Source organism: Microtus ochrogaster, chromosome 1 (assembly GCF_000317375.1).
Source record: "Microtus ochrogaster isolate Prairie Vole_2 chromosome 1, MicOch1.0, whole genome shotgun sequence".
Classification (NCBI taxonomy): domain Eukaryota; kingdom Metazoa; phylum Chordata; class Mammalia; order Rodentia; family Cricetidae; genus Microtus; species Microtus ochrogaster.
In genome coordinates, this window is record NC_022009.1 from 44,256,990 (window position 1) to 44,267,479 (window position 10,490).

Consider the following 10,490-nt stretch of genomic DNA (forward strand, 5'->3'; position numbering starts at 1 on the left):
GTCAGATGCTCTGGCTGGGTAGACAACGACAGCAACATCTCTCCCTCGTCTGCAGCTCTATGTCCCATGGGAGCAATGGCATCACAAGTGACACTAGTCACTCTGGATCAGAGAGAGAGCGCAAGGCAGTGCTCTGCATCTGCTTCACCAACTCTGGCCACAAAGTGGGACAGGGCCTCGAGAGGAGCCGACATGGACTTCATGCCATTATCTGACTCTTGCACGGGCTGACACTAAAACAGCCCCTGGCCTTGGCCTCCCAGGGTATGAACCTTAGTGCTCTCAATACTAAGTCAGGACAGACTGCTCAGTAACAAATTCACTGTGTGGCCTTAGGAGAGTCACACTTCCCTCCTCAGTAACCCCCTGAGCACCCAGGCCTCTGCAGACAGGACAGCATAAATACATTCTCTCTTCAGGCCGTTAGGACGTCAACCAAGGTGGGAAAGCAGTCACAGGGACAGGGTGGCTTCTCAGGACAAGTGGCTGACACAAAAACAGTCCCTGGGAGCCCGCCTCTAAGCACCATGGGCCCCTCTCCCTCCTTCCCCAGCAAGGGGGATGACCACAGCCTCAGCATGGGTGTAGTGAGACTTGGGGCAGTAAGTGCAGGTACCTCTGAAACCTGCTTGGACAGATGGTGACAAAGGCAGGAGCACAACAAAGTTTATTTTTGCAAGGACAGAACAATTCGAGAGTGGCCTTTGTTCCTTCAGAGAGGACAGACATGTCCAACCAGGGGCTTTCCCTGAGATACGGCTTCGGCTTTGCCAAGACTCTGAGTGGTGGCTCAAACAGGGCCAGCCCGGAAGGAGAATGCCAGGGCCTGGACGGCTGTTGTTCTTTCCTGTCTAGCTATGGTCCACCGGCCCAGGGCACAGCCAGCACTGTTCTGTGCTGCCCTCCACTTCAGTCAAGTGTCAAAACAAAAGCATCTGCAAAGGCAACAGACTGTCCTTAGAGTCTGATGGTCGGGAGAAGTCACCACTGGGTTTTAAAAAGTGGAGGCTGGGCCATTTGTAGAAAAGTTAGTATACTAAGGGCAACAGGCATGATTCTGGAGTGGACAACACGTGTGATCTGGAGTTCAGTTACCTCAGCCTCAAGTTTCACCCACAAGACTCAGGTTAATAGAAATGGTCCAGCCTGGTCCATAACCTGTGTTAAAAGCAGCTTTAGAGCTGAATGATCCCCCACAGCCTCCACTGTGGTGTTGAAGACTGAACCTAGGGCATCATGCACGCTAGGTGAGTGCTCTACTACTGAGCTACAGGACAAAGGTGATCACTTCCTAGTCAGTACCAGCAAAGCTTATATATATTATATGCAAATGTATAAATATATCTATGTATATATAGTTGGTATGGGCTCAAGCACAGCATCTTTTGCCCACTAAAAGTCTCCTCATTGGTTTTTCACAGCAGTTTTTAGTTTTACAATAATGACATTCTGACTCCATAGACTCAGAATCAAACACAAATTCTGACAGGCTCTTGCTGGGTAGCCCCAGCTGGCCCAGAACTTGTGCCTTTGCCTCCTGAATACAGAGATTATAAGGCGTGCACCACCATGCATAGCACATATACTTAAAAAGAAAACCAATAGATTTGGGGAATTTATCTGGAACCCTAGGGTGCTAGATGGACAGTCCTGTGGGGTACAGAGGTGCCACACCTGGGCTCTTTGTGGGGGAGATTCTTGGCTGGGTTTCTATGTGACCACACAACATTAGCAGCACCTGACCATCCTCAGCAGACAACAGGCGGAGAGACATCACAGAAGAAACAGCATCCAGAATGCACAAGGGTGTAGAGACCCAGGTCCAGGAATTACCACGTGACAGAAACCTACTGGGAGTGTGACTGATTGGAGGGGCTGGGATTATTGATAGATTTTGTCTTTATGTGCACACAGAAGAGAAGCATTACTGAAAGTGGAAGGACAGCTGCCGGGGAGTCATGAACTCTTTCACCACTTCCTCGGTGACCGCCTTGCGTCGGGCCTGGTGCTCAGCCACCAGAGGCTGGAGGACATCTATGAGTGTCTTCTTGAGCTCCCCAGTGAGCATGGCTCCGCTGGTGTAATCCTGCCAGGAATGAGATGCTGTGAGCAGTGGCTTAGCGTCTGAGCCTTAGTTCAGCTTATGTCCCTTTAGGAGCTATGCCTAAAGTGTCACAGTAACCTGGGTCTCACAGGACATTAAAATGTCTGTTTCTTGTGCCTTTTCCTTTGTTTGCTGTGCTAATTCTGATGAGTTACTTTTTATTTTACCTTATAATATTTCATACTGTCTGAAGATGCCTGTTTGTTTCCTAATGAGACACAGAAAGGGAGGAGCAGGAGTAGAGACCATACTCAGAATCTATTTTGTCACTCACAAGAGAAAAGAGAGCTGACTCGGCTCCCAGTGATGGCTCCATGTACCCTGACACCTTCCTTCCCGATTGTGCCAGTCTTCGAGGAGACAAAGCAGACCCACAACCTAGGTGGCAGCAAGTTGGGGAAAATCCCCTTCAGTTCCACACCACAGGCACCAACCACTAACAGTGACTGGCATATTTCCTCTGAGAACTTTCTGGTGACTGTTACGTAGCTCTCTTCTCGCTGCTGTCCTTTCACTGTCCTTGGCAGTGGTTCCAGTGTCACTGAAACCCTTTATTACCTATTTCTATAGCCCTGGCACTCAGGTGGCTGAGGCAGGAGGATTGTCATGAGTTTAGCGTAAGCCTGGTCTATATAGGGAGTTCCAGGGCTACACAATGAGGTTCTGTCTTAAACAGTAACAACCAAAGACACCCACACAATAGTGAAGTGTGCCTGCAACAGTTCTCACCTGGCCTCCTGGCTGCACGTGTATACTTGTAACTTTTTACTGCTAGTATTTTTGTTATTTTTATATGAAAAGCTGTTTCCTATTCTGCTGTGGGACAATGGTCTTGTACCCTGTAAAGATGTGTCACTTGCTTGTATTAATTTAAATAAAACGCTGATTGGCCAGTAGCCAGGCAGGAAGTATAGGTGGGGCAACCAGACAGGAGAATTCTGGGAAGAGGAAAGTCTCAGTCCGCAGTCTTTACCCAGGCACAGAGGACGCAAGATGAGAATGCCTCACTGATAAAAGGTTCCAAGCCATGTGGCTGACACAGACAAGAATTATGGGTTAATGTAGGATGCAAGAGTTAATAAAGAGCCTGAGCTAATAGGCCAACCAGTTTATAACTAATGTAGGCCTCTGTGTGTTTCTTTGGGACTGAAGGCTGGGACCGGGTGTGACAAAAACCTCTGTCAACACTATTCTATAGTATTTCCTTGGAAAAGACTCCAAGGTCAAGGCTCTGCTTGTCCTCACCAGCTCACTGAGAGGCTGTCCTGGAACCACAGACACCTAAACAATCTACTGGCATGTGGTTCACCTACATTTCTCCCCTGACAAGAAAGACAAATCTTCTTTATGCTCTTACTTTTGTGAACTATTCAAGGGTTAAAAATCTGAGTGATCTTACCCAGTTTTTGTTTCACATATGGAATGTTTCATGGATTTTGTGCCATCCTTGAGTGGGGGCCATGCTCAACTTCTCTGTATTGTTCCTGTTTTGGTATATGTGCTGCTGAAGCAAGCACCTGTTCTGTTTTTTAAATACAGCATCTTGTATAGCCCAAGCTAGCCTGGAATTTGTAATCTGCCTGTTTCAGTTTCCTGAGTAGTTAGGTCTAAGTATGTAGGAACTTACTTGTAAGAGCTGAGCCTGGTTCAGCCCAGGCCACCAAGGATGCTCTAGCAACATACAAGGCCTGGCTGGGCTGTCAGGCTCATGAGGGTGGGTGGTAGGGCTGGGGTGGACTCACCTTTTTGATCTGCTCCAGCTTATCATCATCTTCAAGGAAGAAGGTCAGGTACATAAAGGACACGTCCACTTCACAGTTGCCCCCAAACTGCCTATGCTCCTCCACGGTGTCTCTTCCACCAGAAAACGCGTGCTTGTTGACCTGCGCCAGCACAGAAGCCAGTCAGAGTTCTGCCCTGTCCCTGGACACAGGTCAGGGCCTATGGGGTAGCAGTCACACTAGTGACTCATGGCGAAGGGCAGGGAGGCTGGAGAGCAGGTCTTTGAAAACCTCTACTGACTTGGCTAAAAACTGGGCGAGAGCCCAAGCTCTCTTCAGAGTAAGTGGCCAGTAGAAAGGATGAGAGCAGTGCTACCCCCACCCCATGTACACATAAGCCGTGAGGTCAGGGGAGCACAGCTGAAGGAAGCTCCGCTTTCAGTATGCGGTGGCAGGAAAGGCCTGTAGGGAGGTTTCCACCCAGACAGGCCATGTGTCAGACGGACTAGAGTGATGGTTCAGTGACTGAGCACTGGCTGCTCTTCCAGAGGACCAGAATTCCCAGCACCACATGGCACTTCAAAACTGTCTGTTACTCCAGATGCCCTTGTCTGGCCCCCATGGATACCAGGCACTCATGTGAAGCACAGACATACACGCAAGCAAAATACTAATACACATAAAAACAAGCAAACAAACCCCAGAAACTAACATAATGGAGCTCAGCTCAGTGGTGGGCAGTTAGCATACAGGAGGCTGAGGCAGGAGGATTGCCTGTGTTCAAGGGTTCCAGGCCAGTCTCAGCAACACAGAGAAACAGCATCTTTAAACAAACAAAAGAACAGTGTAAACCTTTAACCCAGCATATAGATCCGTGAGTGAGGTTAGCCAGTGGTACATAGTGAGTTCCAGGCTAGCCAGTGGTACTCAGTAAGAGCCTGTCTCAGAAACGTAAGTAAATAAATAAATAAAAACATATGAAAGCTAGGGGTAAAGGTCACCAGGTCTTTGCACCTCACAAAAGCTGCCTAGACCACAAAGATCCTCCTCTTCATAGTTGATAGGGTCATGTTTTGTCAGAATATTTTGTCCTAGGACAAATCTCCCAAATCCTCTCAGAGAACTGCTCGGCTTCAGGTTGCTGACTCCCAAGAACAAACGCGCCCAGACATGGGTGGCTGTTCCTGCTTTATAATGAAGAGATGGTGTTTCCCTGAGTTCTGTGAGCTGTCCCAGCAAATTAGTGAAGTCTTGGTAGGAGCTGTGGGACCCTGGCGCAGAACTGGTTAGTCACAAGTAGGGATGCCCCAGCCTTGGGCTGTCAGAGCTGTGAGTGCTGCACTCTGCAGCGAGAACGCATTGGGACTGAACTGACCGTAGGACACCAGCCAGTTGGTGTCCGCTGGAAAACCACTTGGCAGACACAGAGGTGGAGGGAAAAGTCCCCTTGCCTTATTAACTTATAGGCCAAGCTAATCAGGGCCCCAGACTGTTGGCTGCTGTGTGAATGAGCAGCGAGACTTCCTCATTGTAAGAGTGACCCTGCTGCTGGCAGGGTCTCAGCCCAGCTCTGAGCTGTGGAGAGGACCTGACTATGACCCTGGCCTCTGCAGGCCCTTGTAGTTCTGATCTTGTGCACAACACTCACCAAGACCTTGGGTCTCTGCTGGCTTTTGCAAATGGAAAATACTCCATAGTCATAAGCTGCTTCTAAAAACCAACTTCTCAAAATTGAGCAGAACATGTTTCCCCACACCTCACTCCTCCCCCTCCCTCTGCATTCTGGAAGTTTCAGATAAAAGCAAAAGAGAAAGAAAGATTCCCCCAAATTCCCAATCCTATTAGCTCTCATGTTAGGCAGGGTTGGCCAAAGCCATTTCCGGAGGAAGGGCTGGATATGAAAAGTCCCCATTGTCAACCAGAACCTATTTGGGACTTTCCGAGGGCTTGTGGACCTGGCAGGGACTCTGACTATTGTATAACACCCCCCCCCCCCCCAGATATGTTCCTCTTACTTCTCTTAGACCATCCAGGCCACAAACAAATAGTCGGGTCCAAAGGAAACATCAGTGACTTCCTGTAACTATCAAGGGCTCACACTCACTGGCAGCTGAGTTCTGAGCAACAGCAGTGGGCTCTGAACCATGTGGATGCACAAACTCCTTTCTAGTTCCAGTTTCCAACTAACTTGCAAATATTTCCCAAGCACCCACAGCCTGCCAGACAGGGCACAACTAGACATGGCAATCCTACTGGACAGTACTTCTCAGTTCTTCCCAGGAGAGCATCCTAGAGAATAGCAGCCTACCATGCTGCCTTCACTCTGGAGCAGTGTGCCAGGGAGGAGCTTTAACACCGAGTGATCATCCTCTCAGTCTCATGACTCTCTGCTCCAAACAGACAGAGTGGCTGGGCAGAGTGGCGCACGCCTTTAATCCCAGCACTCTGGAGGCAGAGGCAGGTGGATCTCTGTGACAGCCTGGTCTACACTGACACTTTGTCCCAATAAACAAACCATTTATTGAGGGACTGGTAGGGACTGAGGGAGAAGGAAACTCAGGAACCATCAGCATGGTAACTGGTCCAGCCCGGTCTGATTTTTCAGAACACAGTCCCATCTTTTCTACTATCTGACAACAGCTTCATTGATTATGCTTTAAAGCAAACCACCAAGATCCTGCTTCTAAACTGACATGCAAGAAAAGAAAAGAGGAAAATGGAAAAGTTCCCAGGTTCTTACCTATACGAAGGAACTTAATAAATTCCCTAACACCAAAAACCAAAGTCCCAAACCCCCAGTCCACCCAAACCCAAGCTCCCCTGCTGTGGTTAGTGGGCTCCTATGGAATTCAGCACTGCTAGGAGTCTGAGTTGTAAGAAATGGTAGGTTAAGGGAACTCGTGTTTCCTGCTTCTCTCAGGCTCACCTTGCTCTTGATCTGTTTGGCTGTGTCAGTGAGGAAGATGGAAGAGTTGGGGTCACTGGCACTCATCTTGGTCTGAGCACCCTGCAAGGCAGGGAAGAAGGTGGAATGCAGCAGGGCAGGTTTAGGGTGGCCGATCCTGGGAGCCACGTCCCTTGTCATTCTGAAGTACGGATCCTGGGTGGAGAAGGCTTGGGTGAAGACAATGGAACACACGTCTAGGCTCTTGCCAATGGGCCACCACAAAGGAGCCCCCCTCGTGGGAGGCTGTGAAGCCTGCAGTCAGTTTCAGACTGGCTTCTCTTCTCTAAACACGTATAGCCCACCTCCACCCTCCTCAGGAGAGTCCCAAAACCACAGGCAGTCCCATTTCACGTCCCACAGCTGGTTCTGCCTCCAACCTGGTCAATGGCACACGGGATGAGGCACTGGATGTCCGTCCGGTCTCGGAAGATCATCGGGAAAGAGTTGCTGAATGATGGTGCAGCCTGGACAGCAGGAAAACTGATCTTCCCTGAAAGAAGGGAGCCACTCCTGTGTGTGGGGCCGACCACCGCTCTGGGTAATCGATCCAGTTACAGGAATCAACAGTGGGTTTCCTCCCGACTGAAAACAAACTAAACACAGCCTAACAATGCAGAGCGGGAGCTAAATAAAAGTCGAGCCCCACCCCAGGTGTCTCATCATATGTTTCTTGTCTGCATTTCTCAGTGTGCTACTCTTCAAACCCCACGGCAAGGCACCTCCTGCCATCTTACAAACATGCAGGCTCAGGGTGTTTATGTGGTTGGCCACAGCTGCACACAGCAAGTGACTGGCTGAACAAGGACTGAACACGGGGTGTAAGGGAAGGACAGGGCCGGATTTATTTTAAGATGCTGCTCATCACTTCCACAGTGGAATTATCCTGGATGCTGTTACCCCAATGCCAAGTGCCTCTCAAAATCAGGAAGACTATGCTCCAATTGCTGGGAATGAATCTGACTGAACCATCAAAGAGAGGGGGGCCAGGGGACTAGACACAGGGGACAGGGGACAGAAGGCCCAGACAAGTCTCAAGATGATGGCCTACAAAGGCAAGTACATTACAGAGACATGTGGAGGACATAACTATTGTATACACTTGGAGTAAGGAGCCTGTAGTTAGTCAAACCCCTTTTCTTTATATGTATTTAATTATTTACTAAGGTTGCACTATGTGGCCCCTGACTAACCTGAAACTCACTATATAGATTAGGCTGGCCTCAAAATCTGAGATTTGCCTGCCTTGGCCTTTGAGTGCTGGGATTAAAGGAATGTGCCACTATATTCAGCTAAAACTTCTTATCTTGTAAGTGGGGAGACTAGGGCCCAGGGGAGGCTCCTATAAGAGAGCGGAAGATCCACCTGTCCTCTGTAACCCTCCTGGGTGCTACAAAGCTCTATAGTGATTGGGGGTCACACCAGCACGTTGGAGAATTCCAGCCAGTCTTGTCTGTCTGCATCTGGTGGAACACCCACCTCTGAATGTTTTAAAGAAGTACTAACATCTCAGGTCTCTAGGCAGATGCTTTAAAGACCAGATACTCAGGGTGGCGTGGGGCTCAGTGGTAGCATTTCTTACAAGTATGAATCTATCTCTTGGAACACACACACACATCCCAGGTACATTAGTTCAGGCTTTGGTGTTGCTGTTCTGTATTTTATTTATTTATTTTTTAATATTTGTTGATTGATTAATTTAGTTTTTTTCAAGTGGGTCTGCCTCCTGAGTGCTGGAATTAAAGGCATGCACTACCACCGCCCAGCATTGCTGCTCTGTGATTCTTATGACACTGGCTAGTCTCCTCTGAGCTTGCCTGTCCCACAGAGAGAGTTAGAGGGGTCCCCAGGCACCAACAGCCCCTTCCTTACCAATGCAGTCACTGTCTGTGAAGCCAAAAATGCCCTTCACTTGATTGAAAGTGACATGCTTCTGAATCTTCACCACATTCTTGTAGAAGCCTGGGCTCTGCCTGTGGAGATGAGCAGAGTCACACTTGAGCTGGAGGGCAGCTTCCACGGACAACAGAGCAGCAGTGCCTAAAACCTGGTATCAGTAAGTGGGGTGCCAGACACACACTGGGTATCACATGTGTTTAGCTCACACGTAACAAGAATGTTTAGAGAAGTCACCTGCAGGTAGACAACTATAGCAGTCACATCTGTACCTAGCTCTGGGAGGAAGACTTGCTTTGGTCATGGTGTTTCATCGCAGTAACAGAAACCCTAACTAATACAGACACTGACATTTGAGTCTAGGGAGGTTAGAGTGAGCCAAACCCCTGCTATGTTCAGAGGGCCAGAAAGGTACTTTCTCCTCTAGAGTGCAGATGAAGGAGCTATGTGTTTGATGCCCATCAAGGGTCTCCCTGTGTCAGATTGGTAGTTGTATAGCAGGGAGCAGAGAAGGGCATCTCCTCAGGAAAAGGGGTCTTGACATTCATTTGGAGGAAAAGTAAAAGAGTTAGCCACACAGGGATGAAGGTTTCAGAGGATAACATTTTGTTTGCAAAAATGAGGGATATGAACTGTAAACTGTCCATCTGATTGGAAATGGCAGTGTTGCTGAAGAGAACATAGGGCCAAAACACAAGGGTCTGTGTGCTAAGAGCAAGGTGAGCTCTTGCTGTCCCATGTTGGGCACCAGGCAAGGCAGAAGTATGGAAGACAAGAGCAGGAGGAGTTGCAGTGGTTAAGGATGCTGCACGGAGCAGAAGCTGGATGTGAGACTCCTGCCGCAGCTCCTGGAGAGGCTAAGGAAGGAGTTCAAGGACAGCCTAAGAAACACACAGAGAGTGACTCACAAACAAAAGCTACCAGTCACTGTGCCCCGTCAACAGCCTGGCCGTTAAGAGGAGGAGCAGAATCCATGGTGTCTGTGCTGAGGCTCGCACTTGTACCAGGGTATTTTAGGGAGTGAGGTGAAAACAACGGCATGGGTGTGACTAGTTTGATAGCATCTACGTTACCACAAGACCACTGAAGACTCACGGTCAGATCTTGACCTTAGACCCATTTAAATCCCTCTGTGTTCACATGGAATAATTGAAAAACAGTCTGACAGGGGAAACTCAAAAAATTAATCTGTTGGGGCAGGGGCAGGCAAGAAGGCTCAGCTGTTAAAAGTGGAAGTAGAGAACTGTCCCATAAAATGTCCCCTCCAACCCCCACTCAATAAATTAAAATGTAATTAAAAAATATGTTTTTTTGAGACAGAGTCTAATGTAGTCAGGTTGGCCTCAAATCTAGAGAGAGTCTTTCTGCCCTGTCTCCCTAGCACTGGGATTAAAGGCATATGCTATCACACCCAGCATAATAAAAATATTTTAAAATCTTACGGATTTTCTCATCTGGTAAAAGGTCAGATTTCCTGTCAGGGTATCTGTGGTTCCCACTTGGCCCCAAGAACTTACAAAGGCAGCTGGGGAACAGCAACAGTCCCTGTGTGCTTCCTCACACTGCCTAGCCTAATCATTGGCTGGAACACTACACAAGAGGGCCCACCTGCTGAACTGACTTCCTGTAGTGAAGGTCCATACCTCCAGTGCTCAAGACTCGATGCCTCCAAGTCCTCCCATGGTGAGGAAACAGACCCAGCCTCACACATGCTAGGTACGTCACACTCCAGCCCTCAAAAATATTCGTGGCTGGCCGGCGGTGGTGGCGCACGCCTTTAATCCCAGCACTCGGGAGGCAGAGGCAGGCGGATCTCTGTGAGTTC

At 48.8% G+C, this 10,490-nt stretch overlaps 1 protein-coding gene and 1 non-coding gene across 5 annotated transcripts in view; both read right to left on the reverse strand.

The window, feature by feature from the left end:
* Nucleotides 1-650: 650 nt before the first annotated feature.
* The window catches only part of Wars (tryptophanyl-tRNA synthetase), a 30,326-nt gene continuing 20,486 nt past the window's right edge, over nucleotides 651-10,490 (reverse strand). For all 4 annotated transcript variants that reach the window (XM_013346319.2, XM_013346316.2, XM_026781051.1 and 1 more), the window contains exons 8-12: nucleotides 8,642-8,742; nucleotides 7,150-7,262; nucleotides 6,752-6,925; nucleotides 3,847-3,987; nucleotides 651-2,086 (exon numbers count right to left, since the gene is read on the reverse strand). In XM_013346319.2, the coding sequence (XP_013201773.1) occupies nucleotides 1,925-2,086; nucleotides 3,847-3,987; nucleotides 6,752-6,925; nucleotides 7,150-7,262; nucleotides 8,642-8,742 (691 nt within the window). In that variant the 3' untranslated portion in view covers nucleotides 651-1,924. The remainder of the gene's footprint in view (nucleotides 2,087-3,846; nucleotides 3,988-6,751; nucleotides 6,926-7,149; nucleotides 7,263-8,641; nucleotides 8,743-10,490) is intronic.
* Nucleotides 3,516-3,621, reverse strand: LOC113457041. The gene has a single exon (XR_003377699.1). It is a non-coding gene; the product is annotated as a U6 spliceosomal RNA (small nuclear RNA).